At 48.7% G+C, this 27923-nt stretch overlaps 1 protein-coding gene across 1 annotated transcript in view; it reads left to right on the top strand.

Moving 5' to 3' along the window:
• NHEJ1 (non-homologous end joining factor 1) overlaps positions 1-27923 on the top strand; it is a 1360764-nt gene that overhangs the window by 1212508 nt on the left and 120333 nt on the right. Inside the window, exon 7 of the mRNA XM_086958444.1 lies at positions 17701-17837. Within this exon, the coding sequence (XP_086814570.1) occupies positions 17701-17837 (137 nt within the window). The remainder of the gene's footprint in view (positions 1-17700; positions 17838-27923) is intronic.

The raw sequence follows: 27923 nt of genomic DNA on the forward strand, positions 1-27923 counted from the left end.
AAGTCGGGAAAAAGGGAGAGCGTAGAGCCCTCGTAGACCAGCGGCTGCTTCTCCCTGGCAAGCCTCAGCGCCGTGTTGCGGACCCTGCAATTAAGTAGTTTGGCTATGATTGGTCGTGGGGGCGCTCCGGGCTTAGGTCTCGGGCCCAAGGTGCGATGCGCTCGTTCAATGACAAGCATCCGGGAGAAGGCCGACTCTCCCAGCAGTTTTTTCAGGAGTGTTTCGACAAACAGCTCCATGTTTCCAGTTTGCGTGGTTTCCGGCAGGCCAGTAATACGTATATTGCATCTTCGAGACCTCGCCTCTAGGTCCTCAGTCTTGTCCTGCAGAATTTGGAGTACCTTGCCCAACTGCTTATGCTCGGAGTCCAGAGAGGTCTGTGCCTCCTCTACCTCACCTATGCGACGCTCAGACATGTCCAGACATTCGGCGTGTTTGTCCAGCCGCTCCGCCATGCGATACGTTAAGGCGTCCATCTTCGTTCCCAATGAGGTGATTCCGCCCTGTAAATTCTTTTCCATAGCCAGCAATATGCTGTCTTGATCCGGCTCCGCCGGGTCTCCCTCCGCAGCCGACTCCGCGCCACTTTTGTCCCCAGACGGGGGATCGATGGAATTCGATTTTTTGTTGTCAAAAGTTAGCTTGGGTTGAGTCCTGTCAGGGCGCCCCATCTCAGAGCTATAGGGCACTACCTCAATCTAGGGAGTGTGACCTAAAACGCAGGGCCCTCCGGCAGTAAGTTGCAGTGCTCTTCACTCGCCAGGTAGCAATGCAGTCCAAGGGAGGGCCGCAGTCCGCAGTGCAGGAGGGAACCGGCATCGGTAGTTGAGACAGCCCAATGGCCCCCTCTGGCGAGGGAAGGGAGAGCCCCGCGCCGTATCCTGCAGCTATCCTTGCCCAATCTGCAGTGCAGCCACCGTATCACCACAGTAAGGGCCGCGGTTTCAGGACCCAGGAAACTCCGCCGTTGCGTCAGCTTTCTATTTAGTTAATGTAGACATCAGAGAAGTGCATGTTCCTCTGATTGTTGCTTTGAAGGCATTTCAAGTGGTAATTTCCTCACTTCGGCAGGGTAGAAGTAACTCAATACTCTATTTGTCTGGGATTTCTTTTGAGGTATGTAGATTGTGAGTAGGCTCAGGAGAGAAGGATTAGAATGTAAGTTTCTTCTGTATTGTTGAGTGGGATGCCCAGGTGTTTTTCAATTTGCTTCTGTGTGTGGTTCCTATTTCTGGGCTATCTTCAAGGCCTTCAAGGAGCTCCTGTTTGTTGCCAGTGCACAGCAATTCCTCATAGTAAATTGTCGCTAGGTTATGTTCCTTGTGGGGAGGGAGGACCCTCCTTTGGGGGCATGGGCATACCCCCAGCTAAGTTAAAGTTACTAGTTACTGCAGTGGTCACTGTAGATACTGGCATCACTCTAAGGAGCACAGAGAGGAAAAGGAAAAAAAGGCAGGCTACCTGTTCAATGATGTTTGTAGTGCACTCAATTCTATTGGATCTTCCATTTGCTGTAAATAATTTGTCTATCTCTCCAGCTTTACACCCACATCTAATTTCCCCCTGCTGGCTCCTTCTCCGGAAGGTTAACAATGGGCTCTTGAAGTATTTGATTGCAAATATAGTCCAACAGAATAGAGGATATAGGCCCAATTATGTAAGCTTCATAGACTGTAATAGTCCCACGGTTTCCGTACTTCTTTTGTCTTTGTCAGGATTCCTTGTTTCTCATTTCCAGCTCAATGGAAGCAACAGAAAAGCAACAGGATTTCAGAGCAATCGCCTCTTCTCCCTTAATGCTTCAGGGTCTGAAGGGTGTGGGAATCGGGCGCTATACTGTAGTGTAGTTCCTATATTCCCAATAGGCTCTGCGCATTGGAATAACATAAACGGCAGTTTAGACGTAGGACTGAGGTCGACTAGGTCTCTACAGAATATGTTAGACTTAATTAGGTATGCCAGCTAGCTCAGAGGTCACTAGAAACTTTCTCGAATGAACAGGGAGGGGTTAACTTCCCTGATTAGACAAGAAGGGATTAGTTTCTGACAACCGCATAAACATGACAACTTTGCTCCCTCCAGAATAAGGAATATATCTCCAGAGTTGTGTGAAAACAATAGATAGCTATTTCACTCAGTCAATCGTGCATGCTTAGTTTCACCAGAGTGCAGAGAAATAGAGAGACGGGCGTTTTCAATAAAAGGTGTTATTTATTGAGCAGTCTTCTTTCTCATGCAAGAGAAATGAATTGCCACAATTGCAATACTTGTCATAAAGTAAAGTGCGTACAGTAAAAGGAGTATTATGAAATAATACTGTAAAAGCATTGATATGGTTTCTGAGCCGTATGATACTTAAAACAGATAAAATATATACAATTACATACAATGATAAAAGTTGACTAAACGTACTCAACTGGTGCTTCTAAAATACGCCTACCCCAGTGTACCTAACCTAGGCCTAGTACGTGGGGAGGAGTAAGGGAGTTGCAGTTTAAGTTAAGTTAGTTTTGCCAAGAATCTGAATCAAGAATTCTCTAAGGGTCTAATCAGCACCGTACCTTGGTTTTAGAATGAAGGAGGTCTTGTATCTCGTTCTCAGGACTCGATCTCCCAGTAACCCACAAGGGTGACTGGAAACACTGGAGCTGGATTTTCTCGGCAGGAGAAAAGACAGCGTCTTTCTCAGTGCGTCAAATGGGAGGGACGGCTTCCTTCGGCACTCGCATCAGCTGAGCTTTGGGTAAGTAGATAGCCGCTCTGCTCCAAACCACTGTGTGTTGCTTAAGGCAAATGCTGGTATATTTATACCTGGAAGGTGCCGTGTTTGACGTAAGGTTGGACAGGAGACGTCAATAAGAACTGTCACTAAGAACTGGCAGTTCTTTCAGGACTCGCAGGAGTTCTAGGACAAATCAAAACAAAAGCAGGGGGAATTCCCGGGTTGCTGGAGGTTTGGTTTGTTTAAAGAACGCATTGTACTTTCTAGCAGTCTAATAAGTAGCCTTGCCGTATTTGGACCCCATTGGCTATGACTAAATATGGATATGATTCTTATGCCTTTATAAGGATATGATTTGTTATAACCACATAAGGGCATAAATCGGGAATATTTAATTAGGGTCCTAGATACGTTTACAACAATACATCGCGGCTGCCATCTTAGGTTCAGGCAGTGGGGGGCCTGGTCAATACGTTGTTGCTTTTGGTTAAAGTACTACGGCACTCCCTCCCCCTCCATACCCCCCCCCCACCCGAGAGGTATAGTGTATCCAGCATTCTAATGCTCCGCTGTGAGCAACCCTCTGCAGGGCGATCCCTCCTGGGCGGTCTCCTGACCTCCATACTTGACACGGGTGCCACTCTACCAGTCCAGCTGTCTCCTCTGTTTTGGTGTCGGCTCTGCTTCTCTGCGCTGTCTGTGTGTTTGGGCCTTCCTTAGGGGCTAGGCAATGCCACCATGATCTCACTCTTGGAAGCTCAATGTAAGACCCCTCTGTAACATTCCATAAAATAAAGATGACTCCTTGGTTGTGGTTTTCCAGATTAATATTTATTGTTGATATGAAGTCATAGGATAAATAGGCACAGCATATAATCAAGATAGTAGAATCCAGTAAAGGTGCCACAGGGAGTAGCTGCCCTACTGCTCAGCCTCAAAAGTAACTGACAAGTACACTTAAACATACACAGATAGAACTCTAGATGACATCACAGAGACAGGCTGAGCAGCAGAGAACAAGGCACTAAGAAAGGACAATGAAGAACAGAAACAAAGAGGAAAAGAAACAGGAAGAAGAGGAGCAAAAGGATAAACGAACACAAAACACACACCATATATACACTCTCTTCGCAATAGTAGAACGAAGAGGTTGAACACAAAAATGGGCATGAGTACTAAAGTTTGTACCATCACCAGAAGATAACAATTGAATGCAAGAATAATTTAATTCATCACAAGAAAGCAGAAATGAAAACCTCAATAGAAATTGAGCACCTAAGTGGTGGTTGAGCACAAGTAAGCACCCACAGAATTGAGCCCCTATGTGGCTCATAACCACCAAGCATAAATAACACTGAGCATGAAAATGGAATATGAACACCTCTAACAAGGTAGAGCACCTAAGTGGTTCATAACAAATAATCACCAATAAAACTGAACGCCATTACAGAAATAGAGCAAAGGTACGCATAGATAAAATCAATTACTAAAACATTGCATCACAAGAAATTCAAATAGAATTCAGGACTAGTAAGTATGACAGGATAAACTTATCACCAGAAATCAAACGTTGAGCTCCTCAATAGAAATTGAGCATATGAATAGCTCGCCACAATAAATTAGGATGCCTAGTAATGAGCAAACTCAGTACCTTTAAAGAAATTTTGAAAACTGACATATAAGCAATAACCTGCATAGAGCATCACATAGTAGGTAATTGGATACAAACCATACTCAATTTACATCAGCACACAACAGTAAATTATAACACGCACAGTACACCCCGTAAATTAGCTAATATGCAAAAAAGTGGATCAAAATATATGTAACATAAGTTAAAATAATAAAAGTAGTCGAAGTCGTCCAAGTTCGAAGGCAGCTTACTCTTTTGGCAAGTTTACAGAAACTTGGATGAAAGCGCCGATAATCTTTTCCTTAGGAAGACGATAAGAAAACGGCAAAACGTAGCCACTGCGTGACTGTTACGTGGTTGGCATAAAAGTGGTTGGCAGAAGAACTATCCAATCGGAAAATGGCTGCACATGCTTGACGCTGAGGCAGGTGCTCACGGCACATCTTGGCAGCTCAGCACTAAAGAAACAGGAGGCTGCGCGTTGTGAAAGCAGAGCTCGCGCTGGCAGAAAGGTTGATAAGCAGAAGCAGAATCTGTTGGGGTGAGTCCCAAATAGTCGTTTATACATTTTTTTTTAAATGATGACATTTTGCAACGATCCAACAAGTAGTCCGAAAATAACCACCGCCTTAAAATAAATGTCACCCGAATGCACCATATTTCACAGTCACCTCACACCGGGACCCGATCTTCGCCCCCTACTGAAGACGTGCATCTTTAAAGTGCTTAACCAAGGAAATTCAGTGCTTAGTAATTCTCGTAGCAGGAAAGGTCGTAATCTTTGTAGCAAGAAAAACCATGTACATTGTACCATGTGTGCAGACGCTTGTAACAGTGTACCAAACACGGCAATCCATCACAGACTATTATATCCCACTGCATCACAGTCACAAGTTAAACGTCAGAAAATGCAGAATGTTGTAGATTATATCCCGACTATATCCAGGACCTGCTGAATTAGTTCAGCAAGGTTAAGAAACTCACCGGCTCCCCTCAGTAGTATTGCCAAATAGCTGAAGTACCAACATTCAATGAGAATTCTCGTTCTCAGAGATTAAAGAACTTTTAGACTGCGCAGATTTCAGTCTTCCACATACTTTTGAAGACACATTGTAGGCAGGTTCAAAGTTATTCAAACCACATAATCTCATAACCACATAATCTCCTACGCCCAAAACGTATTTCTGTCAAGTGTTTGTAAGCTGGTCAGTTTCAAATGTCAAGCTGCACACAGAATTTATTAACAAATTTTAGGCAGACCAGATGCAACGCTCAAAACTTACTTCTGTAGGCTGTCTGATGTTGTAGACACGGGTGGGGCATCTAAAGCGTTGGGCATAAGGATTAGCTAGTTTCTCTTTGTTTCTGTAGTAATTTCTTCTCTTTACGTGTGGTTTCTTTTCTCCAATCATCGCCAGTGTAATATTCCATAAAATAAAGATGACTCCTTGGTTGCTGTGTTCCAGATTAATATTTATTGTTGATATGAAGTCATAGGATAAATGACAAAGCATATAATCAAGATAGTAGAATCCAGTAAAGGCCCCACCGGGAACAGCTGCCCTGCTGCTCAGCCTCAAAGGTAACTGACAAGTACACTTAAACATACACAGATAGAACTCTAGATGACATCACAGAGACAGGCTGAGCAGTAGAGAACAAGACACTTAGAAAGAACAATGAAGAGGGGAAAGCAAATACAACACACTCCCCCCGAGCGATTCCGCCAGCAAATTCTCTAAACTTCCATTTGTAATCCTTAACCATTAGATTTATGGCACTTTTAGATCTTCCCTCACTCTTGCATCCTGTTCTTGTTCACTTCCTCCAAAAATCAAAGCACCTTCTTGATGCATTTGAATTCCAGCTACTTGTTTCAGTACCTTTTCCTTCGCTCTTTGAAAGAGAGAGGCTGCTGATCAACCCAAATAGCATTCCCACAAATCTAAAAGTTGCAAATAGAATGATAAATGTTACATTTTTCGAGTTCCTCATCCAACATAATCTGATGGTACTTCGGAGCAAAGTCAATTGTAGAAAAACATTAGCTCTGTCCACCCCAGTCAACATCTCCAAAATATTAGAAATAATAAAATTATTGCCTACAGCACATTTGGCGAACTGCCTAAGATCCACACACAACCTTAATGCTCCATTAGCTTTCCTCACTTCCACCACAGGAGCTTACAACTCTGTACGCTCCACTTCTTCTATTATGCATTTGCTTTCCAACCTCTGTAATTCTTGCTGTATTTCTTGTCATATTCCAAAAAGCACATACCCAACCTTACAACTTGGTGACTGTGCCCCCTCCACTATATAAATTTGGTGTACATAACCCTTCGGGCATGCCACCTTCTTTTTTTTATTAATAACAGAGGGAAACTCCTCATGAATTTGTAGTGCATGCTCTTCGTTACTGCATTGTTTCCCTTTCACCACTTGCACATGCTGATCCAGTTTGTTCAAAATCATAGGAGGATCATTATTAGGATCTAATATAAATCTTTTTTGTGAAATCAACTCAAAATACTATCACCTTTTGAAAAAGCTTATATTTTCCTGTGTACATACCTTCCCATATAGTCAATCAACCCATTAAACTAGGCTTCTAACTTGATGGGTTGTCCTCTCCCCTCAGCATAAGGTTTTGTGATGGGATTACGTAGCTCACACTGTTTCAAATGTTTTTCAAAAGACTTCCTAGAAATTCATGTAATTTTTTTGTACAAATCAAGTAACACCTGTGTGACTTTCCCTTCAAATTATATATCGCCAGTGCGACTTTTCTTATCCCCATTATTTATTTGTAAGACTATTTGAGCACACTCAAACTCATTCTCAATTTCATTTTTCAGCATTCACTTCAAACACCTTTCTTAACTTATTTTACTTTTACAAACCCAGTGAAAATTGCCTTTCATTCCACAAGATTTGCACACATTTTGCTAATCAGGACTGTCTCTGTTATTCACAAATTGAGCTTTGTTTGTTTCCACAGCAGAAACATCTTCCTTGAAACTAATTTTTTGTTTGGATTATGGTCACCAACTTTTACCAGTTTATCAACTTTCTCAAAATAACTTCTACACATATCATAAACTGTTTCATTTTGTTTTTACAATGAGCAATACCTCCTCTAATGTAGGATTATCTTTTTGCTGAAGCTTATGATTGACTTTTTCATTATTACATCCTAACATTAGTTGATCCCGTTTCCTTTTCTTCCACACTACTCTTCAATTTACAAGAAGACTCAAATTTGTACAATACTCTCACAAGCGATTTGTAGTTTCTCCTTCTCCCTGAATCCTCGTCCGATAGTGGTATCTTTCTAAAATTGTACTAACTTTGGGAAGATAATGATTATCAAGTTTTTTAAATACAAATTGCATATTCTTTTAAATTGGCTGCTTCTTCAGCTGATAAGGGGATCAAACATCTCTTGACCCTCTGATAGTAAGTAGTGCAACAATAACACTGATTTCCTTTCTGCGCTTCAAGAAGACCCATTTTTTGTGGCATACATTTGACATTTTTTTCCACTTTTGCCTCTTTAAGGTGGGTTCCTCTTGAGAAGATGAAAAGATGGAGCAGTAACATTCTGGCAATTCTTAAAAACACATGAACAAAAATTTAAAAAAATAAATGAATAACTAACGCAGGCAAGAGACTCTATGCCCAAGATTTCACCTGGAAGTAAATTTTATTTAATAAAACGACATTGTTTATTGATATCACCAATGTGGAAACTCCACTTTGTTGACACTCCACTTCATTATGTAAGTAGGTAGCCAAGCTGTGAGGAAACTGTATGTTTTCAATGGGAGATAATCCAAGCACAAACATGAGCACTGTGGGTACACAATTTCGTTTACACTCCAGTCCATTTGTGGAATGTGCCTTTTTTGGGGCACACCGGTGCAGGATTCACCCTTCTCTTTGTCCACTGGTCCTTAGACCAACAAAATAGATATTAACACTGAAGCTGATATTCAAAATAACAAGTTTATTCACTCATGAGTGAGACCACGTTCATATCACACCCTCAAGTGTTCCAGGAGGTAGTGGCTTGAATACACAGACCATGGGCCTTTTATACTGAGTTTTCTGCACGGAATAGTCAGCAAAGTGGGAGTGGGAGCAGGAGTGCTTATGGCAGCACTAAGGGATTGACAGTTGAGTCTGAGACCAGGTGTTCTGGCAGCTACAAACTCTTTAGCATGCATATTGCTTTTAGCTGAGTCAGCAAGTTAACTAAAATAGACAACACAGGCAGGGAAAAAGACGAGCAGCAGAGGATGGAAGAATTACATAGCTGACAAAATGGATGCCACAACCAAGATGGTTTCACCTTATGGTTACAGAGATTAGTTGCGATTTCCACACATTAAGCAATAAAACAAAGTTCCTACAAGCGTAAGCTCACCTTGATGATAGGACGCTCTGCTTCAGTCAGACGGCACTGTAGCTCGTTGTCATTGTAACAAAAATGAAGTTCTCCAGGAAGTAGATGAAACTTGATCAATTGTTATGAATAGGTTTGTTTGCCAGTGAGACGCTGTCTAAACCATTAACCGGTCAGCTCTGTATCCTGGCTCACCCTTCCCTTCCCATGCACTCTCTTCCCTTGTGTATTCACATTCCGATGGATTTGCTATAGGTATGCTACTGCTGGATACCCCGCATGCCCTCATAATCCGTACTCAAAAGGCCGAACTATTTTACAGAAGCAACAATTTAACATTCACAAAAAAATAGGAAGATATCATTTTTTGTTTTACTTTTTCTAAAGACAAGTTTTTGCACATGTCTAGCAGCTAGGAAATGGCTAAAAGTGTCAATATGTCTTACATAGGCATGTGGAACTTGTCAATTACATTTCGAACTGCTTTTAGTGAGCAAACAAAATGTGATGAATGGATTTTTTAACCCTTTGCGTGCTCCGTCATGAGGCACGGTCGCGCTGTGCTCATGACGAGATGAGCGCGTCATGACCGTTGCGCCTCGCCCACGCGGGGATAATTCCCCTGCTGTGCTGGGCGTTCCATTGCAACGGGCGTGGTCATGACGAGCTCAGCTCGTCATGAGCACAGCACCACCGTGCTGCATGATGAGCCGAGCTCGTCATGAGCACCGGGGCACTGCGCCCCCCCGTCCCCCAGCACAACGGGGAAATTAGCCCCGCAGGGGAGGGGTTAAACCTGAACCTTGCTGGTAAGGGTGTTTGTTTCCTGCTGGTGTTCTTTATCTATTTACAAAGCACAAAATACTTCACATTTGCAGTTTGTTAAAGAATAGAAGAGTTAATTGTCAAGTTCTCTGTTCCTAAGTTTAGAGATCAAAATATCACCCTCTTCAGGGTCATTCCCACAAATAAAGGAGAGGCCACACATGCCTTTGGCTGCAGGGTCCTGTAGGATTACCATCATCACTGGCCTGACCCAACCTGTGCCCCCCCCCTTCCTTGCTTCTGCAGATTACACGAAGACACATCTACAGCTGAGGTGTCCATGGAGGATTCTAGGGTTCTTCATGAACTGCATGAGAGCCACGAAACAACCACAGGTTTTAAAACGTTTGTCATTAAAAATTGAAATTTAGCTTGGGGGGATAGGCAGAATAAATGTATCTACTTCCTCAATTTGCTGCTGCTCGACACTATCTAAAATGTAAAAACCCTCTTTGAATGTGACTGCTGCTTAGCAACACAACGATAAACTGGACTCTTGACCTAAATTATCTGAGGATCCTTCCACGTTACATGGGAGACCAAGGGGTCTCTGCTTAATCCAACCCTAGGTAGGGAGGGCCTGTACTTTATTGGATCCTGTGGCTCTAATCAATCAGGAATTTGTAAAGTGCTCTACTTACCCGTGAGGGTCTCAAGGCACTGAGGGTGGGGTGGGGGGGAGCTGCTACTGCTTGAAGAGCCAGGTCTTGAGGAGCCTTCTGAAGGTGAGCAGGTCTTGGGTCTGCCGTAGATGGGTGGGGAGGGTGTTCCAGATCTTGGCGGCGAGGTAGGATAAGGATCTGCCACCGGAGGTGGTTCGTTGGATGCGCGTGACAGCTGCAAGGACGAGGTCGGTGGAGCGGAGCTGGCGGGCCGGGGTGTAGAAGTTGAGTCTGTTGTTCAGGTAGGCTGGTCAGGTGTTGTGAAGTGCTTTGTGTACGTGGGTGAGGAGTTTAAAGGTGATCCTTTTGTTGACGGGGAGCCAGTGCAGGTCTCTCAGGTGGGAGTAGATGTGGCTGTGGCGGGGGACGTTGAGGATCAATCGGGCTGAGGCGTTCTGGATGCGCTGTAGTTGTTGCAGGTGTTTGGCTGGGATTCCTGCGTAGAGTGCATTGCCGTAGTCCAGCCTGCTGCTAACGAGGGCCTGGGTAACTGTTCTTCCTGTTTCGGTTGGGATCCACTTGTAGATCCTGTGGAGCATGCAGAGGGTGTTGTAGCAGGAGGAGGAGATGGCGTTGACCTGCTTCGACATGGAGAGGGAGAAGTCGAGGGTGAATCCTAGGTTGCGTGCGTGGTCCGTGGGTGTTAGAGCTGCTCCCAGTGCGGTCGGTCACCAGGAGTCGTTCCAGGCCGAGGGGGTGGGTCCTAGGATAAGGACCTCCATCTTGTCCGAGTTCAGCTTCAGATGGCTGCTCCTCATCCATCCGGCGAAGGTCTTCATTCCCTCGGGGAGGTTGGTTTTGGCTGTGTGCGGTGAGGGAGATGATGAGCTGGGTATCGTCAGCGTAGGAGATAGTGTTCAGGTTGTGCTGGGGGGCCATGTAGACATTGAACAATGTCGGGCTGAGGGATGAGCCTTGGGGTACACCGCAGATGATGTTGTTGGCTTCGGAGCGGTAGGGCGGGAGCCGGGCTCTCTGGGTTCTGCTGGAGAGGAAGGATGTGGTCCAGTCGAGGGCCTTCTTTTGGATTCCTGGAGGCGTGTTCTGAGTGTGCGGTGGCAGACCGTGTCGAAGGCGGCTGATAGGTCCAGGAGGATGAGGGCTGTGATTTTGCCGTTGTCCAGCTGGCATCTGATGTCGTCTCGGTGCTGTGGTTGCGTCTGAATCCGGACTGGGACGGGTCTAGGATGCTGTTGTCTTCGAGGTGCTGGGTCAGCTGCATGTTGGTGATTTTCTCGATGACCTTTGCCGGGAAGGGGAGCAGGGAGATGGGCCGGAAGTTCTTGAGGTCTTTGGGGTCCGCTTTGGGTTTTTGAGGAGTGCGTTGATTTCGGCGTGCTTCCAGGTTTCCGGGAATGTTGCGGTATCGAAGGAGATGTTGATGATTTTTCGCAGTTGGGGTGCAATGGTTTTGTCAGCTTTGTTGAAGACGTGGTTTGGACAGGGGTCCGATGGAGAACCCGAGTGGATTGAGTTCATGATCCTTCGAGTCTCTTCGTCGTTGACGAGGGTTCAGGAGGTCAGCTTGTTGGTGCAGCTGGCGTTCGGGGGTGGTGTATTACGGTCTGGGAGGGTGAGGAGTTGAGGCTGTCGTGGATGTCCGCAATCTTGCGGTGGAAAAAAGTGGCCAGAGAGTCGCACAGTTCCTGGGAGGGTGGGATGTCGTTGGTGTTGGTGCTGGTATTGGAGATTTTCTTCACTATGTAAAAAATGTCTTTGCTGTCGTGTGCGTTTTTCTCTAGGCGGGATTTGAAGGACGATCTTTTGGCTGTTCTGATGAGGTGGTGGTGTCTGCGGATGGCGTCCTTGTGGGCTGCGCGGCTGTCTGGTGTGTGGTCGTGAAGCCATTTCTTCTCCAGCTTCCGGCATGTCCGTTTGAAGGTCTGGAGTTTTTCGGTGAACCAGGCGGCTTTCTTGCTGGGGTGGTTGATGGAGGGTTTCTTGAGTGGGGCGAGAGTGTTGGCACAGTCGTCTATCCACTGTCTGAGGTTACGGGCGGAGGCATCTGGGTCTGTGGGGTCGGTGGGTGGGTTCCGGGTGAGGGTGAAGGTCAGCTGGTCATCAGTAACTTTGCTCCAGCAGCGGCGGGGCAGCTGTTGGGTGCGGTGGTCCGTTGTTGGTTTCATGAAGGGGGAAGTGGATGCAGCGGTGGTCGGTTCAGTGGAGTTCGGTGGTGGTGTTGAAGGTGACGTGGTTGCTTGTGGCGAAGACGGGGACGAGCGTGTGGCCGGCGGCGAGGGTGGGTTCGGTGATGAGCTGTCTGAGGCCGAGGTTGGCTAGTTTGTCGATCAGAGTGACGGAGCTGCACCCACATGCCCGGATGCTAAAACCCCTGACAGATGGCATTGCTGGCTATTTCCGATGGTGACCCCCCCACTGCCTCGAAGCCACTGTTTCAGAAACACACTGTTGTCGATGCCAGTACTTTCAATAAGTGCTGTTCGAGGTTAGCTCCAGGGTTCAAGAGAGTTTCCTAATTACATTTACATGAATTTAGTTCAGGGTTGGGTTTATTGGTCACCGTTAGGGTAAGGTTAGTGTTGCTTGTTTATTTAAGTTTTTTTTAACGGTAAGCATTAGATGTAGGTTATCTGCTACCTAATTAATATAATAATATTGAGATTAATTTAAGCTTGAGGCTGACAATAGGGTTTGTTTATAAGTGCTTGTGTTTTTTTAATGTATGTCAGGGTGAGCATTAGGGATAGATTAAGATCATTGGTTACGTTTTATTTGATTTAACTTTAAGTGGGGTTAGGAGAAGCATTAGAATGAACTTAACATGTTTTAATTTAATAAGATCTAATGTGAGTTTATTCAATGTAATCAATGGTTTGGTTAGTACTATTTGGGTGAAGGTTGTGCATTAAACCTAGTGCATTCAATTTTGATCTAAATAATTTTGGGAATAGGGTTACCATTTGTTAAACTTTACTTTAATTGTATGTACATTTAATATAATATTTTGATTGATATTCAAAACTAGCATGGTTCTTTGCATAAGGTCACTGATGTAATTTAATACATTTTAGTGTAAAGGGTTATATTAGGCTTACGTTTGGTGTTCCGGCCAATGTAGTGAGTTTGATGTAGTGGTAAATTACATTAAAACTTTCCCTAGTTGTAGTAGTGGTGTTGAATGTAGTGTCAGGTTGAAGCAGTGTTCTAAAGTTAATAACATCCTTCTATTCTTGATTACTTGTGCCGGCTTCTAGCGAGGAAACCATTGCATTTTGAAGCCTCTCAGTGGCTCATGGAGTGTTTTTGAAAACAGGACACACTTTGTTATACACTAATCCACTCTGATGTTGCATTGGCAGCAGTGGGTCTTGAGCCGCTCTTGTGTTGCACTGGCAGCAGTGGACTCTGGACCCGGTCTGGTGTTGCATTGGCAGCAGTGGGCTCATGACCCGCTTTGGTGTTGCATTGGCAGCAGTGGGCTCTTGCCCGCTCTAGTGTTGCATTGGCCGCAGTGGGCTCTTGACCAGCTCTGGTGTTGCACTGGCCGCAGTGGACTCTGGACGTGCTTTGGTGTTGCACTGGCCGCAGTGGGCTCTTGACCTGCTCTGGTGTTGCATTGGCAGCAGTGATCTCTTGATCCGCTCTGGTGTTGCATTGGCAGCAGTGATCTCTTGATCCGCTCTGGTGTTGCATTGGCAGCAGTGATCTCTTGATCCGCTCTGGTGTTGCATTGGCAGCAATAGGCTCTTGACCCGCTCTGGTATTGCACTGGCAGCAGTGGGCTCATGACCCGTTCTGGTGTTGCATAGGCAGCAGTGGGCTCATGACCCGCTCTGGTGTTGCATAGGCAGCATTGGGCTCTTGCCCGCTCTGGTGTTGCATTGGCGGCAGTGGGCTCTTGACCCGTTCTGGTGTTGCATTGGCAACAGTGATCTCTTGATCCGCTCTGGTGTTGCATTGGCAGCAGTGGGCTCTTGACCCGCTCTGGTGTTGCATTGGCAGCAGTGGGCTCTTGACCCGTTCTGGTGTTGCATTGGCAACAGTGATCTCTTGACCCGCTCTGGTGTTGCATAGGCAGCAGTGGCTCTTGACCCGCTCTGGTGTTGCATTGGCAGCAGTGGGATCTTGACCCGCTCTGGTATTGTATTGGCAGGAGTGATCTCTTGATCCGCTCTGGTGTTGCATTGGCAGCAGTGGGCTCTTGACCCGCTCTGGTGTTGCATTGGCAGCAGTGGGCTCCTGACCTCCTCTGGTGTTGCATTGGCAGCAGTGGGCTCTTGACCCGCTCTGTTGCATTGGCAGCAGTGGGCTCTTGACCCGCTCTGTTGTATTGGCAGCAGTGGGCTCTTGACCCGCTCTGTTGCATTGGCAGCAGTGGGCTCTTGACCCGCTCTGGTGTTGCATTGGCAGCAGTGGGCTCCTGACCTCCTCTGGTGTTGCATTGGCAGCAGTGGGCTCTTGACCCGCTCTGGTGTTGCATTGGCAGCAGTGGGCTCTTGCCCCGCTCTATTGTTGCATTGGCAGCAGTGGGCTCTTGATCTGCTCTGGTGTTGCATTGGCAGCAGTGGGCTCTTGACCCGCTCTGGTGTTGCATTGGCAGCAGTGGGCTCTGCACCCGTTCTGGTGTTGCATTGGCAGCAGTGGGCTCTTGACCCGCTCTGGTGTTGCATTGGCAGCAGTGGTCTCTTGACCCGCTCCGGTGTTGCATTGGCAGTAGTAGGCTCTGGACCCGTTCTGGTGTTGCATTGGCAGCAGTAGGATCTTGACCCGCTTTATTGTTGCGTTGGCAGCAGTGGGCTCTTGATCTGCTCTGGTGTTGCATTGGCAGCAGCGGGCTCTGGACCCGCTCTGGTGTTGCATTGACAGTAGTGGGCTCTTGACCCGCTCTGGTGTTGCATTGACAGCAGTGATCTCTTGATCTGCTCTGGTGTTGCATTGGCTGCAGTGGGCTCTTGACCCGTTCTGGTGTTGCATTGGCAGCAGTGGGCTCTTGACCCGTTCTGGTGTTGCATTGGCAGCAGCGGGCTCTGGACCCGCTCTGGTGTTGCATTGACAGCAGTGGGCTTTGGACCCATTCTGGTGTTGCATTGGCAGCAGTGGGCTCTTGACCCGCTCTGGTGTTGCATTGACAGCAGTGATCTCTTGATCTGCTCTGGTGTTGCATTGGCAGCATTGGGCTCTTGACATGCTCTGGTGTTGCATTGGCTACAGTGATCTCTTGACCCGCTCTATTGCATTGGCAGCAGTGGGCTCTTGACCCGCTCTGGTGTTGCATTGGCAGCAGTGAGCTCTTGATCCGCTCTAGTGTTGCATTGGCAGCAGTGATCTCTTGATCCGCTTTGGTGTTGCATCGGCAGGAGTGATCTCTTGATCCGCTTTGGTGTTGCATTGGCAGCAGTGGGCTCTTGATCCACTCTGGTGTTGCATCAGCAGGAGTGATCTCTTGATCCGCTTTGGTGTTGCATCGGCAGCAGTGGGCTCTTGATCCACTCTGGTGTTGCATTGGCAGCAGTGGGCTCTTGACCCGCTCTGGTGTTGCACTGGCAGCAGTGGGCTCTTGACCCACTCTGGTGTTGCATTGGCAGCAGTAGGCTCTTGACCCGCTCTGGTGTTGCATTGGCAGCAGTGGGCTCCTGACCTCCTCTGGTGTTGCATTGGCAGCAGTGGGCTCTTGACCCGCTCTGGTGTTGCATTGGCATCAGTGGGCTCTGGATCCGCTCTGGTGTTGCATTGGCATCAGTGGGCTCTGGATCCATTCTGGTGTTGCATTGGCAGCAGTGAGCTCTTGATCCGCTCTAGTGTTGCATCGGCAGCAGTGAGCTCTTGATCCGCTCTAGTGTTGCATCGGCAGCAGTGATCTCTTGATCCGCTTTGGTGTTGCATCGGCAGCAGTGATCTCTTGATCCGCTTTGGTGTTGCATCAGCAGCAGTGGACTCTTGGTCTGCTCTGGTGTTGCATTGGCAGCAGTGATCTCTTGATCCGCTCTGGTATTGTATTGGCAGGAGTGATCTCTGGATCCGCTTTGGTGTTGCATCGGCAGCAGTGGGCTCTTGATCCACTCTGGTGTTGCATTGGCAGCAGTGGGCTCTTGACCCGGTCTGGTGTTGCACTGGCAGCAGTGGGCTCTTGACCCACTCTGGTGTTGCATTGGCATTAGTAGGCTCTTGACCCGCTCTGGTGTTGCATTGGCAGCAGTGGGCTCCTGACCTCCTCTGGTGTTGCATTGGCAGCAGTGGGCTCTTGACCCGCTCTGGTGTTGCATTGGCAGCAGTGGGCTCTGGACCCGCTCTGGTGTTGCATTGGCATCAGAGGGCTCTGGACCCGTTCTGACTTTGCATTGCCATCAGGGGGCTCATGACCCGCTCTGGTGTTGCGTTGGCAGCAGTGGGCTCTGGACCCGCTCTGGTGTTGCGTTGGCAGCAGTGGGCTCTTGAGCCGCTCTGGTGTTTCATTGGCAGCAGTGGCGCTCTTGACCCACTCTGGTGTTGCATTGGCAGCAGTGGGCTCTGGACCCGTTCTGATGTTGCTTCGTTAGCAGTAGGCTCTTGACCCGCTCTAGTGTTGCATTGGCAGCAGTGATCTCTTTATCCAGGCCTGCAGCCTGTGGCTATCTCTTCCCTTCAATGCATAGAGGCCCATCTCCTGGAAACATGCCCCATTCTATAATATATAAAATATCAAGTGTTAATGCAGAGTGGTCTTCCAATCCAACCCCAAGCCCAGAGGTACCAGAGTGTGGTGATGATATTAAGCCTGGGCGGAGTTCCACTACGCGGAACTCCGCGTAGTGCAAGAACAACTCCTCTACGTGGAGCACTGCAAGCAGCGGAGTTTCTTTAGATAAATGCTGTTCACCATGATTTTCAGTGCCAGGTGCTTGTCCGCACTGTGCAATCATCGCGAATGGCACCATGCACAGCGCAAGCGAATGCTGCTTCCTTTCTGCCGCACAAGTAGATTTTTACTCGAGCGGCAGCTTTCTGTATGCGAACGGACAGTTTCTCATCTTGAGCGGTCACGGGCATACCCGACCACTCACAATGAGAAATCTGACTGCCCGCGATGAGAAATCTTGCCTGCTGTTTGATTTTCCATGCGCGCGCTCACCAACTTGATGTTGACGATCCCAAATGAGGAAAAATCTCACCTGGAGGTGGATTTTCCTCGTTCGTGCTCGCCAACTTGACGTTGACGATCTCAAGCGAGGGAAAAACGTCATTCCGCAGAGTGGAGTTTTTCGGAACTATACGAGCTCTGTGTAACGCGGAGTGCAGAAAACTACAAGACCTCCAGAGCAGAGGGAAGTTCACTGCCCAGACTTAAATGACATGTAAAAACGAATTACATATTTCGCAAACTGCCCCTTTACAAGCACAGGCCAGTTCTGAACATGGTTACTCTGACTCTGGGCAGTCGTTTATTGTCTGTGCTTAACAAAGAGAGGTATGCATCTTCTCTGAGGTATTTCTGTCTTCCAACTTCTTCCAGGTGATACCAGGAACCAAGATTCAGCCTCATCAACGGAGTCTGAGGAGCAGAACCCTAGCAAGCAGAGTGGATCAGAACCTCAGCAGAACCACGCCGAGGACATGGCAAGTGAGCCATCACCAACTCCAGATATGGAGGTACGCGTTCAATAGAAGCTTCTGGCCTACTGCAGGGGCCGGGGGATGATGGATGAGGGGCAGAAGTGACATCCCAAGAGAGAACAATGATAATGACATTGTGAGCTAGACTGGGTTCTGAGGGGGGAGAATGAAGGAATAAAGGGATCTGATAATGGGCGAAAATGAAAGAAGGAGGAGGGAGAATCCCAGAGAGGCCAGGAGTAGAGAAGGGTAGAGGGAGTATGGGTTTATAAATAAATAAATAAATCCAGTACTTGTATAGTGCTCGAATCTCGGCGCTGGGGGCCATTGGGAAGATTAAGCAAGCTATTGCCCAGAGTCTCATGGTGCTGGGCAGACCTCTGCCGCCGGATCAAACCGTGATCCTCAGCATCCAGCATCAATCGCCCTGGCCGCGGCGCTACACCTCTCCCCCTTTTAGAGTTAGGAAATGGTGTAGTAAGGGAGACAAGGTGGTACATGATAATGAGGGTAGTGCAAAGCTTGAGGAAGAGGTAAAAGATATGAATGGGCAGTAAATTAAAATGTAGAATAAAGAGAAAGGATGGGGTAGGGAGACATGGAAGAAAAGCGATCAGGGGAGGGCTAGTAGAAAAAGAGTGAAAGAGAGGTGGAGGGAGGTAACATCAAGCTATCTCGTTAATACCAATACATGGAAAATGTGAGTGTTGGAAAAGGTTAAGGGAGCTGCTACAGGGTGTACTTGAGTTGCACTGCGTCCATAGTTCAACAGTGCTATACAGCGTCACTGATCTGCGGCAATGGCTTAATTCATCTGTGGGGAGGCATAATGTGGCTACACTAAGGGCATAATACATCTAGGAGGGGCTTGTTGTAGCTACACCAAGGGCATAATTAATATTAAGGGGTAATTCAACTATGCAGAGGGCATGATTAATTTGGGGAGGAACATAATTAAGGTACACTAAGGGAATGTTCATCTTTGGGGATGTGTCATTAAAGTGCCCATAGAGAGTGAGGAGTGTTGCGGCAGCAAATGATGGATGGAATGCTGAATAACTCACACTCGCCCCCAGTCAAGAGATGTGGGTTTAATTCATCATGCTTTTCCTCACTACACCAACCCAGTTTGGACCCAGCCATATGCAAATTAGTCTTGACCCTGCTCCTCATGGGAACAGTCCAGCTCAAACTGCCAAGCCGGGTCTTCCTTGAATCGGAAACAAGCATCCTGGGACTGGTTTTGGAGTATATCACCCCTCATCAGCCAGGCTAGCTTGACTCCAGTGGCACAGCGAGCAAGGGACCAACGTCTGGGCACCCCATCACACTCCGGGGAAAAAAGTGCAGTGGCAACAAATGATGGACGGAATGCTGAATAAATCAAACATTCTTCCCCAGTCAAGAGATGTGGGTTAAATCCATCAATATTTTACTCACTACGCCACCCCAGTTTGGACCCAACAATATGCAAATGAATCTTTACACTGCTCATCATGGGAACAGTCCATCCTGAACTGCTGGTTTCCGGTCCAGGGAGAACCTTGCTTGGCAGTTTGGGCTGGAATGTTACCATGAGGAGCAGAGTCACAACTGATTTGCATATGGCTATGTGCAAACTGAGGTGGCCAAGTAAGCAAAAGAACATTGGATTTAATCCAGATCGCTTGACTGATGGAGAATATTTATTCAGTGTTCCGTCTATCATTTGTTGCCTCAGCACATAGAGTGTGGAGACATCAAGAAGAGAAGTGTATTGCATATTCAGCTGGAAAGGGGCATTGTTTACGTGCTCTAGGGGCATCAGTGAGTGGCTCCAATGGCACGGGTCGTACAGCTGCGAGGAATCCTGTTGCTGTGCTGTGCACACAGTTGAGGATGCTTCAGATAAGTCTGAGTTGCGCAGGGCAGCGCTAATCTTAACTTAGGCAAAGCCTCATGGGGTGCTTCAGCTGTGCTAAAGGCAGGATGTGAAAGCCCTACACATTGAGTAGCATCTGGACCATTTGTGGTGAGCTGCAGGTCCTTGACTGAGGACAGGCAGAAGCAGAGTTCAACTGCGTCAGAGGATAATGCGAGCAGAGCCACGAGGCATAGTAAGGTGGCAGCAGAGTCATAATGAGCATCCTGCCGGCAGAAGGAGAAGCCCCAGCAAAAGATAATGCGAGGAGAGCTCATGCGGCATAGTAAAGTGGCACAAGGGTTGTAATGAGCACCCCGCCGGCGAAGGGAGTAGCCACAGCAAAGGATAATGCGAGGAGAGCTCATGCGGCATAGTAAGGTGGCACAAGGGTTGTAATGAGCATCCCGCCGGCACAGGGAGCCGCCCCAGCAAATGATAATGCGAGGAGAGCTCGTGCGGCATAGTAATGTGACACAAGGGTTGTAATGAGCATCTCACTGCCACAAGGGGCAGCCCCATCAAAGGATAATGCGAGGAGAGCTCATGCGGCATAGTAAGGTGGCACAAGAGTTGTAATGAGCATCCCGCCGGCACAAGGAGTAGCCCCAGCAAAGGATAATGCGAGGAGAGCTCATTCGGCATAGTAAGGTGGCACAAGGGTTGTAATGAGCATCCCGCCGGCACAGGGAGCAGCCCCAGCAAAGGATAATGCGAGGAGAGCTCATGCTGCATAGTAAGGTGGCACAAAGGTTGTAATGAGCATCTCACTGCCACAGGGGGCAGCCCCATCAAAGGATAATGCGAGGGGAGCTCATGCAGCATAGTAAGGTGTCACAAGGGTTGTAATGAGCATCCTGCCGGCACAGGGAGCCGCCCCAGCAAATGATAATGCGAGGAGAGCTCGTGCGGCATAGTAATGTGACACAAGGGCTGTACTGAGCATCTCACTGCCACAGGGGGCAGCCCCATCAAAGGATAATGCGAGGAGAGCTCATGCGGCATAGTAAGGTGGCACAAGGGTTGTAATGAGCATCCCGCCGGCACAGGGAGTAGCCCCAGCAAAGGATAATGCGAGGAGAGTTCATGCTGCATAGTAAGGTGGCACAAAGGTTGTAATGAGCATCTCACTGCCACAGGGGGCAGCCCCATCAAAGGATAATGCAAGGAGAGCTCATGCGGCATAGTAAGGTGGCACAAGGATTGTAATAAGCATCCCGCCGGCACAGGGAGTAGCCCCAGCAAAGGATAATGCGAGGAGAGCTCATGCTGCATAGTAAGGTGGCACAAAGGTTGTAATGAGCATCTCACTGCCACAGGGGGCAGCCCCATCAAGGGATAATGCGAGGAGAGCTCATGCGGCATAGTAAGGTGTCACAATGGTTGTAATGAGCATCCTGCCGGCACAGGGAGTAGCCCCAGCAAAGGATAATGCGAGGAGAGCTCATTTGGCATAGTAAGGTGGCACAAGGGTTGTAATGAGCATCCCGCCGGCACAGGGAGCAGCCCCAGCAAAGGATAATGCAAGGAGAGCTCATGCTGCATAGTAAGGTGGCACAAAGGTTGTAATGAGCATCTCACTGCCACAGGGGGCAGCCCCATCAAAGGATAATGCGAGGAGAGCTCATGCGGCATAGTAAGGTGTCACAATGGTTGTAATGAGCATCCTGCCGGCACAGGGAGCAACCCCAGCAAAGGATAATGCGAGGAGAGCTCATGCGGCATAGTAAGGTGGCACAAGGGTTGTAATGAGCATCCCGCCGGCGAAGGGAGTAGCCCCAGCAAAGGATAATGTGAGGAAAGCTCATGCGGCATAGTAAGGTGGCACAAGGGTTGTAATGAGCATCCCGCCGGCACATGGAGCAGCCCCAGCAAAGGATAATGCGAGGAGAGCTCATGCGGCATAGTAAGGTTGCACAAGGGTTGTAATGAGCATCCCGCCGGCACAGGGAGCAGCCCCAGCAAAGGATATTGCGAGGAGAGCTCCTGCGGCATAGTGAGGTGGCACAAGGGTTGTAATGAGCATCCCGCCGGCACAGGGAGCAGCCCCAGCAAAGGATATTGCGAGGAGAGCTCCTGCGGCATAGTGAGGTGGCACAAGGGTTGTAATGAGCATCCCGCCGGCACATGGAGCCGCCCCAGCAAAGGATAATGCGAGGAGAGCTCATGCGGCATAGTAAGCTGGCATAAGGGTTGTAATGAGCATCCCGCCGGCGAAGGGAGTAGCCCCAGCAAAGGATAATGTGAGGAAAGCTCATGCGGCATAGTAAGGTGGCACAATGGTTGTAATGAGCATCCCGCCGGCACAGAGAGCTGCCCCAGCAAAGGATAATGCGAGGAGAGCTCATGCGGCATAGTAAGGTTGCACAAGGGTTGTAATGAGCATCCCGCCGGCACATGGAGCAGCCCCAGCAAAGGATAATGCGAGGAGAGCTCATGCGGCATAGTAAGGTGGCATAAGGGTTGTAATGAGCATCCCGCCGGCGAAGGGAGTAGCCCCAGCAAAGGATAATGTGAGGAAAGCTCATGCAGCATAGTAAGGTGGCACAAGGGTTGTAATGAGCATCCCGCCGGCACAGAGAGCTGCCCCAGCAAAGGATAATGCGAGGAGAGCTCATGCGGCATAGTAAGGTTGCACAAGGGTTGTAATGAGCATCCCGCCGGCACAGGGAGCAGCCCCAGCAAAGGATATTGCGAGGAGAGCTCCTGCGGCATAGTGAGGTGGCACAAGGGTTGTAATGAGCATCCCGCCGGCACATGGAGCAGCCCCAGCAAAGGATAATGCGAGGAGAGCTCATGCGGCATAGTAAGGTGGCATAAGGGTTGTAATGAGCATCCCGCCGGCGAAGGGAGTAGCCCCAGCAAAGGATAATGTGAGGAAAGCTCATGCGGCATAGTAAGGTGGCACAAGGGTTGTAATGAGCATCCCGCCGGCACAGAGAGCTGCCCCAGCAAAGGATAATGCGAGGAGAGCTCATGCGGCATAGTAAGGTTGCACAAGGGTTGTAATGAGCATCCCGCCGGCACAGGGAGCAGCCCCAGCAAAGGATATTGCGAGGAGAGCTCCTGCGGCATAGTGAGGTGGCACAAGGGTTGTAATGAGCATCCCGCCGGCACATGGAGCAGCCCCAGCAAAGGATAATGCGAGGAGAGCTCATGCGGCATAGTAAGGTGGCATAAGGGTTGTAATGAGCATCCCGCCGGCGAAGGGAGTAGCCCCAGCAAAGGATAATGTGAGGAAAGCTCATGCGGCATAGTAAGGTGGCACAAGGGTTGTAATGAACATCCCGCCGGCACAGAGAGCTGCCCCAGCAAAGGATAATGCGAGGAGAGCTCATGCGGCATAGTAAGGTTGCACAAGGGTTGTAATGAGCATCCCGCCGGCACAGGGAGCAGCCCCAGCAAAGGATATTGCGTGGAGAGCTCATGCGGCATAGTGAGGTGGCACAAGGTTTGTAATGAGCATCCCGCCGGCACATGGAGAAGCCCCAGCAAAGGATAATGCGAGGAGAGCTCATGCGGCATACTAAGGTGGCACAAGGGTTGTAATAAGCATCCCCCCGGCACAGGGAGCAGCCCCAGCAAAGGATAATGCGAGGAGAGCTCATGCGGCATAGTAAGGTGGCACAAGGGTTGTAATGAGCATCTCACTGCCACAGGGGCAGCCCCATCAAAGGAGGAGAGCTCATGCACCATCGTAAGGTGGCACAAGGGTTGTAATGAGCATCCTGCCGGCACAGGGAGCAGCCCCAGCAAAGGATAATGCGAGGAAAGCTCATGCGGCATAGTTAGGTGGCACAAGGATTGTAATGAGCATCCTGTCGGCGCAGGGAGTAGCCCCAGCAAAGGATAATGCGAGGAGAGCTCATGTGGCATAGTAATGTGGCACAAGGGTTGTAATGAGCATCTCACTGCCACAGGGGGCAGCCCCATCAAAGGAAAATGCAAGGAGAGCTCATGCGGCATAGTAAGGTGGCACAAGGGTTGTAATAAGCATCCCGCCGGCACAGGGAGCAGCCCCAGCAAAGGATAATGCGAGGAGAGCTCATTCGGCATAGTAAGGTCGCACAAGGGTTGTAATGTGCATCCCGTCGGCGCAGGGAGTAGCCCCAGCAAAGGATAATGCGAGGAGAGCTCATGTGGCATAGTAATGTGGCACAAGGGTTGTAATGAGCATCTCACTGCCACAGGGGGCAGCCCCATCAAAGGAAAATGCAAGGAGAGCTCATGCGGCATAGTAAGGTGGCACAAGTGTTGTAATAAGCATCCCGCCGGCACAGGGAGCAGCCCCAGCAAAGGATAATGCGAGGAGAGCTCATGCGGCATAGTAAGGTGGCACAAGGGTTGTAATGAGCATCTCACTGCCACAGGGGACAGCCCCATCAAAGGATAATGCGAGGAGAGCTCATGCGGCATAGTAAGGTGGCACAAGGGTTGTAATGAGCATCTCGTTTCCACAAGAGGCAGCCCCATCAAAGGATAATGCAAGGAGAGCTCATTCGGCATAGTAAGGTGGCACAAGGGTTGTAATGAGCATCCCGCCGGCACGGAGAGCAGCCCCAGCAAAGGATAATGCGAGGAGAGCTCATGCGGCATAGTAAGGTGGCACAAGGGTTGTAATGAGCATCCCGCCGGCACAGGGAGCAGCCCCAGCAAAGGATAATGCGAGGAGAGCTCATGCAGCATAGTAAGGTGACACAAGGGTTGAAATGAGCATCTCACTGACACAGGGGGCTGTCCCAAGAAAGGATAATGCAGGGAGAGCTCATGCGGCATAGTAAGGTGTCACAAGGGTTGTATGTACATGCTCTACCCTCCTGGCAGGCTTCCTTGGAGCAGGCTAACGTGATTTAGGCGTTAGTGCACGGTGATTTTAAAACTGTGTTGCTGCTTATTGTGTTTTAATCGTATTTTAATACTTGTTCATTTGCACTTTGGGGAATTGATTTAAGAATTGCCTAAACTCTCTGCTTTCTTCTTACCTCCGCGAGCTCGGCTCGATTGTTGTGGAGGGAGGTCTCCTGCTGTCTTTCACCTTTCCCACACTTCTGGCGGGGGCGCGGGTGAGCGTCTGGTGCTAAGCAGCTCCTCTCCCCATGAAACTGATGTGCTGGCCGTCGCGCAGGGGACGTGCGCAGTGGGCGCGCCAATGGCGTGCTGAAGGGCTAGGGGCAGGTTACTATGCTCGGCCATTGACTTATTCGGCTGACCAGCTGAAAGCTCTTCGTAGTAATCATGGGATAGATACTTCTCATCTACACCGACTGAAGCAACACGGCCTTCTGCTCCCCGATCTCAGACCAGCCATTTCCAACATCCCATGGTAAAGGAGGGCATCCCCCGCCCGCACCGACCTGCACTGTAACAATGCTCCAGAATCGACTTCTTACAAACCCGACAATAAGGGAGACGACCTAACGATATATTCCTCAACACCCGCTCCCTTGGCAAGCACCAGTTAGAGATACTCTCCCTGATTGAGCTGAACAGGCCGGATATTCTATTTTTGACTGAAACCTGGCTGTCCGAGGATTCTTCCCCAGACATCCTAGCAGCCATCCCCTCACCCTATTACATTCTCCACATCGATAGGGTTGCGGGCAAAAAGGGCGGGGTGTAGCCGCAATTATTCTTAAAAGGCACCAGTTCACAGTACTCACAACCACACAAATCGCACAGACGGAAACACTTATTATTAAATTGAAAACTCATCTCTCCTCGCTGGCATGCGTGGTCGCTTATCGACCTCCTCTGTACATGCCGTCGTATCCGTTGGAGTTCGGCGATTTAATCGGCCATATGGTGATCAATCACTCTAGAGTGTTGATCGTGGGTGATTTCAACTCTTAATTGCCTACAGCATGTACATACCCCCACGCATAACACAAGACATATTCTAGATCAAGTCTGGTCATCTAATCTAGACATTACTCAATTTGGAATCCTTCCGTGCGCTTGGTCAGATCACTGTATAATTAGGTGCACGCTTGCAGGCCTGGCAGCACCCCCCACGATCAGACCCATTAGCATGAAAGCGAGGAACTGGGGCCATGCCTGCACTGAGACTCTTAAAATGATCCTCATCAGCACTGTCCCATTGACCCAAGCTACCTCTCTCATAAATCGGGCGGAAAACCTTGCCATCTGGCTTGAACAAGCCAGTGACAAGGTTGCCCCTCAAAAAAACATCAGAGTACGTAGGTCTCATGATGCTCAAAAATGGTTCTCTCCCGCCCTAAAGGCACAAAAACTAAGTCTTAGACAAGCCGAGCGAAAATGGCGAAGGAATTATGAGCCTGAATCGAAAACCAGCTATCTGTCCCTTTTCAAGGAGTACAAAATCGCCGTGCTTAAATGCAAAACCGAGTTCATCACAAGGAAAATCCTGAACTCAGCTAATAAAACCAGAGAGATCTTCTCAATCGTTGATGAACTGACAGGGTTGGAGAGAGTTTCTGCACAACCAGTGCACTCCCAAGAATTATGCGATAGGCTAAATAACTACTTCTTTGAAAAAATTGCCATCATTAAAGCAAGCATCCCCGTAACTAGCACACTCGCTCCACTTGCCTCGTCTGATCAAACTCTCCCCCCTCGATTGGACTATTTCCCCTCATCAACCTAGACTCCTTTTCCAAACTGATGAACAGGGTCAAATCTGGCTCTCCTCTGGACAGTGGCCCTCCCCACATATTACGCGAGGCTTTTGGCACCTGCCCTGACCCTCCCATGTCTCTTCTCAACACCTCTATCTGTAGTGGCACGGTCCCCGACTCTTTCAAAAGTGCAGAGATTCTTCCCATTCTCAAGAAACCTGGGGTGGACCCCCAAGTGATGAGTAATTATCGCCCGATATCCCTCCTACCCTATTTGAGCAAGATCTTGGAGGCACACGTGGCGGAATGCTTGAGCTCCTTTGTCGAGGAGTCCCACCACCTGGACCCCCATCAGGCCGGCTTCAGGCCTGCCCACTCGACCGAGGCGGTCCTTGTGACGGTCATGGATGAGCTACGCACTGGGGCCGATCACAACTCCCCCCAGGCCCTGATTCTCCTCGACCTTTCCGCCGCTTGTGGCACGGTCGATCACAACATCTTGATCGACCGTGTCCGCAGCGCTGGCGTTGGGGGCAGGCCCTGAGGTGGGTACACTCCTTCCTGTCGGATAGACATCAATCAGTCAGATTAGGTAATTTTAGTTCAAAAAAAGGCCGGCTCTCCTGCGGAGTCCCACAGGGCTCCTCATTATCCCCCCTTTTATTTAACCTATACATGCAACCCCTAATCAAGGCTTTGAAGGAAATGGGAGTTCTGTTCTATAATTACGCAGATGATCTGCAACTTATTTTTAATATTCAACCCACGAGACTATCAGAATCCAACTTGCAGGCCACCATGACTTATATTAGCACATGGATGAACATCAACCAACTAAAACTCAATCCCGATAAAACGGAGCTGATCCTGACACTCACGCCCCTTAACCCCTGGAATGCCAACTTTTGGCCTCCCGCCCTGGGCCCTCCGCCTGTTCCAGTCTCTTCGACAAAAAGCTTGGGGGTCAAGATAAGCAGTGACCTTTCTATGAAACCTCAGATCAGCTCTGTGGTGTCCGCTTGTTTCCTTATGTTGCGGAAAAAAAAAATATATAAAAAGATTTTTCTCAACAGAAGCCCTAACTCTGGTTGTTCTCGCGCTTATCATCTCGCGGCTAGATTACGCCAACGCACTGTATGCAGGCATTCCTGCATTCCAGTTGCACCGCTTGCAAATAATACAGAACCAGGCAGCCAGACTCATCTTTCAACTCCCGGCTCGCCAGCACATAAAACCGCTGCTTAAACAACTGCACTGGCTTCCTGTGGAACAACGCAGTATCTTCAAGCTAAGCTGCATTACACATAAAGCCTTATCAGATGTAGGCCCTAGGTTCATCTCCAAACGGATCAAGAAATACACCCCCTCCCGCACCCTCCGCTCCACATCTGCTGACCGTCCCTAGATATAAGTGCCTTAAATATGGCGGGATACGGTTCTCAACGCTTTCCCCCCAAACGTGGAATTCCCTCCCTCTTTCAATTCGATCCACTAAACCGCATTTTCACTTTAGGAAGCAGCTTAAAACGTGGCTTTTCCAGCAAGCCTACTCCACCTAAGCCTTTAGCCACATAGAGCTCAGTCCCGAAAGCGCCAAGAAACCAGGTGAACGATGCGCTATACAAA

This window comes from Lissotriton vulgaris, chromosome 2_1 (genome assembly GCF_964263255.1).
Source record: "Lissotriton vulgaris chromosome 2_1, aLisVul1.2, whole genome shotgun sequence".
In the NCBI taxonomy this organism is placed as follows: Eukaryota; Metazoa; Chordata; class Amphibia; order Caudata; family Salamandridae; genus Lissotriton; species Lissotriton vulgaris.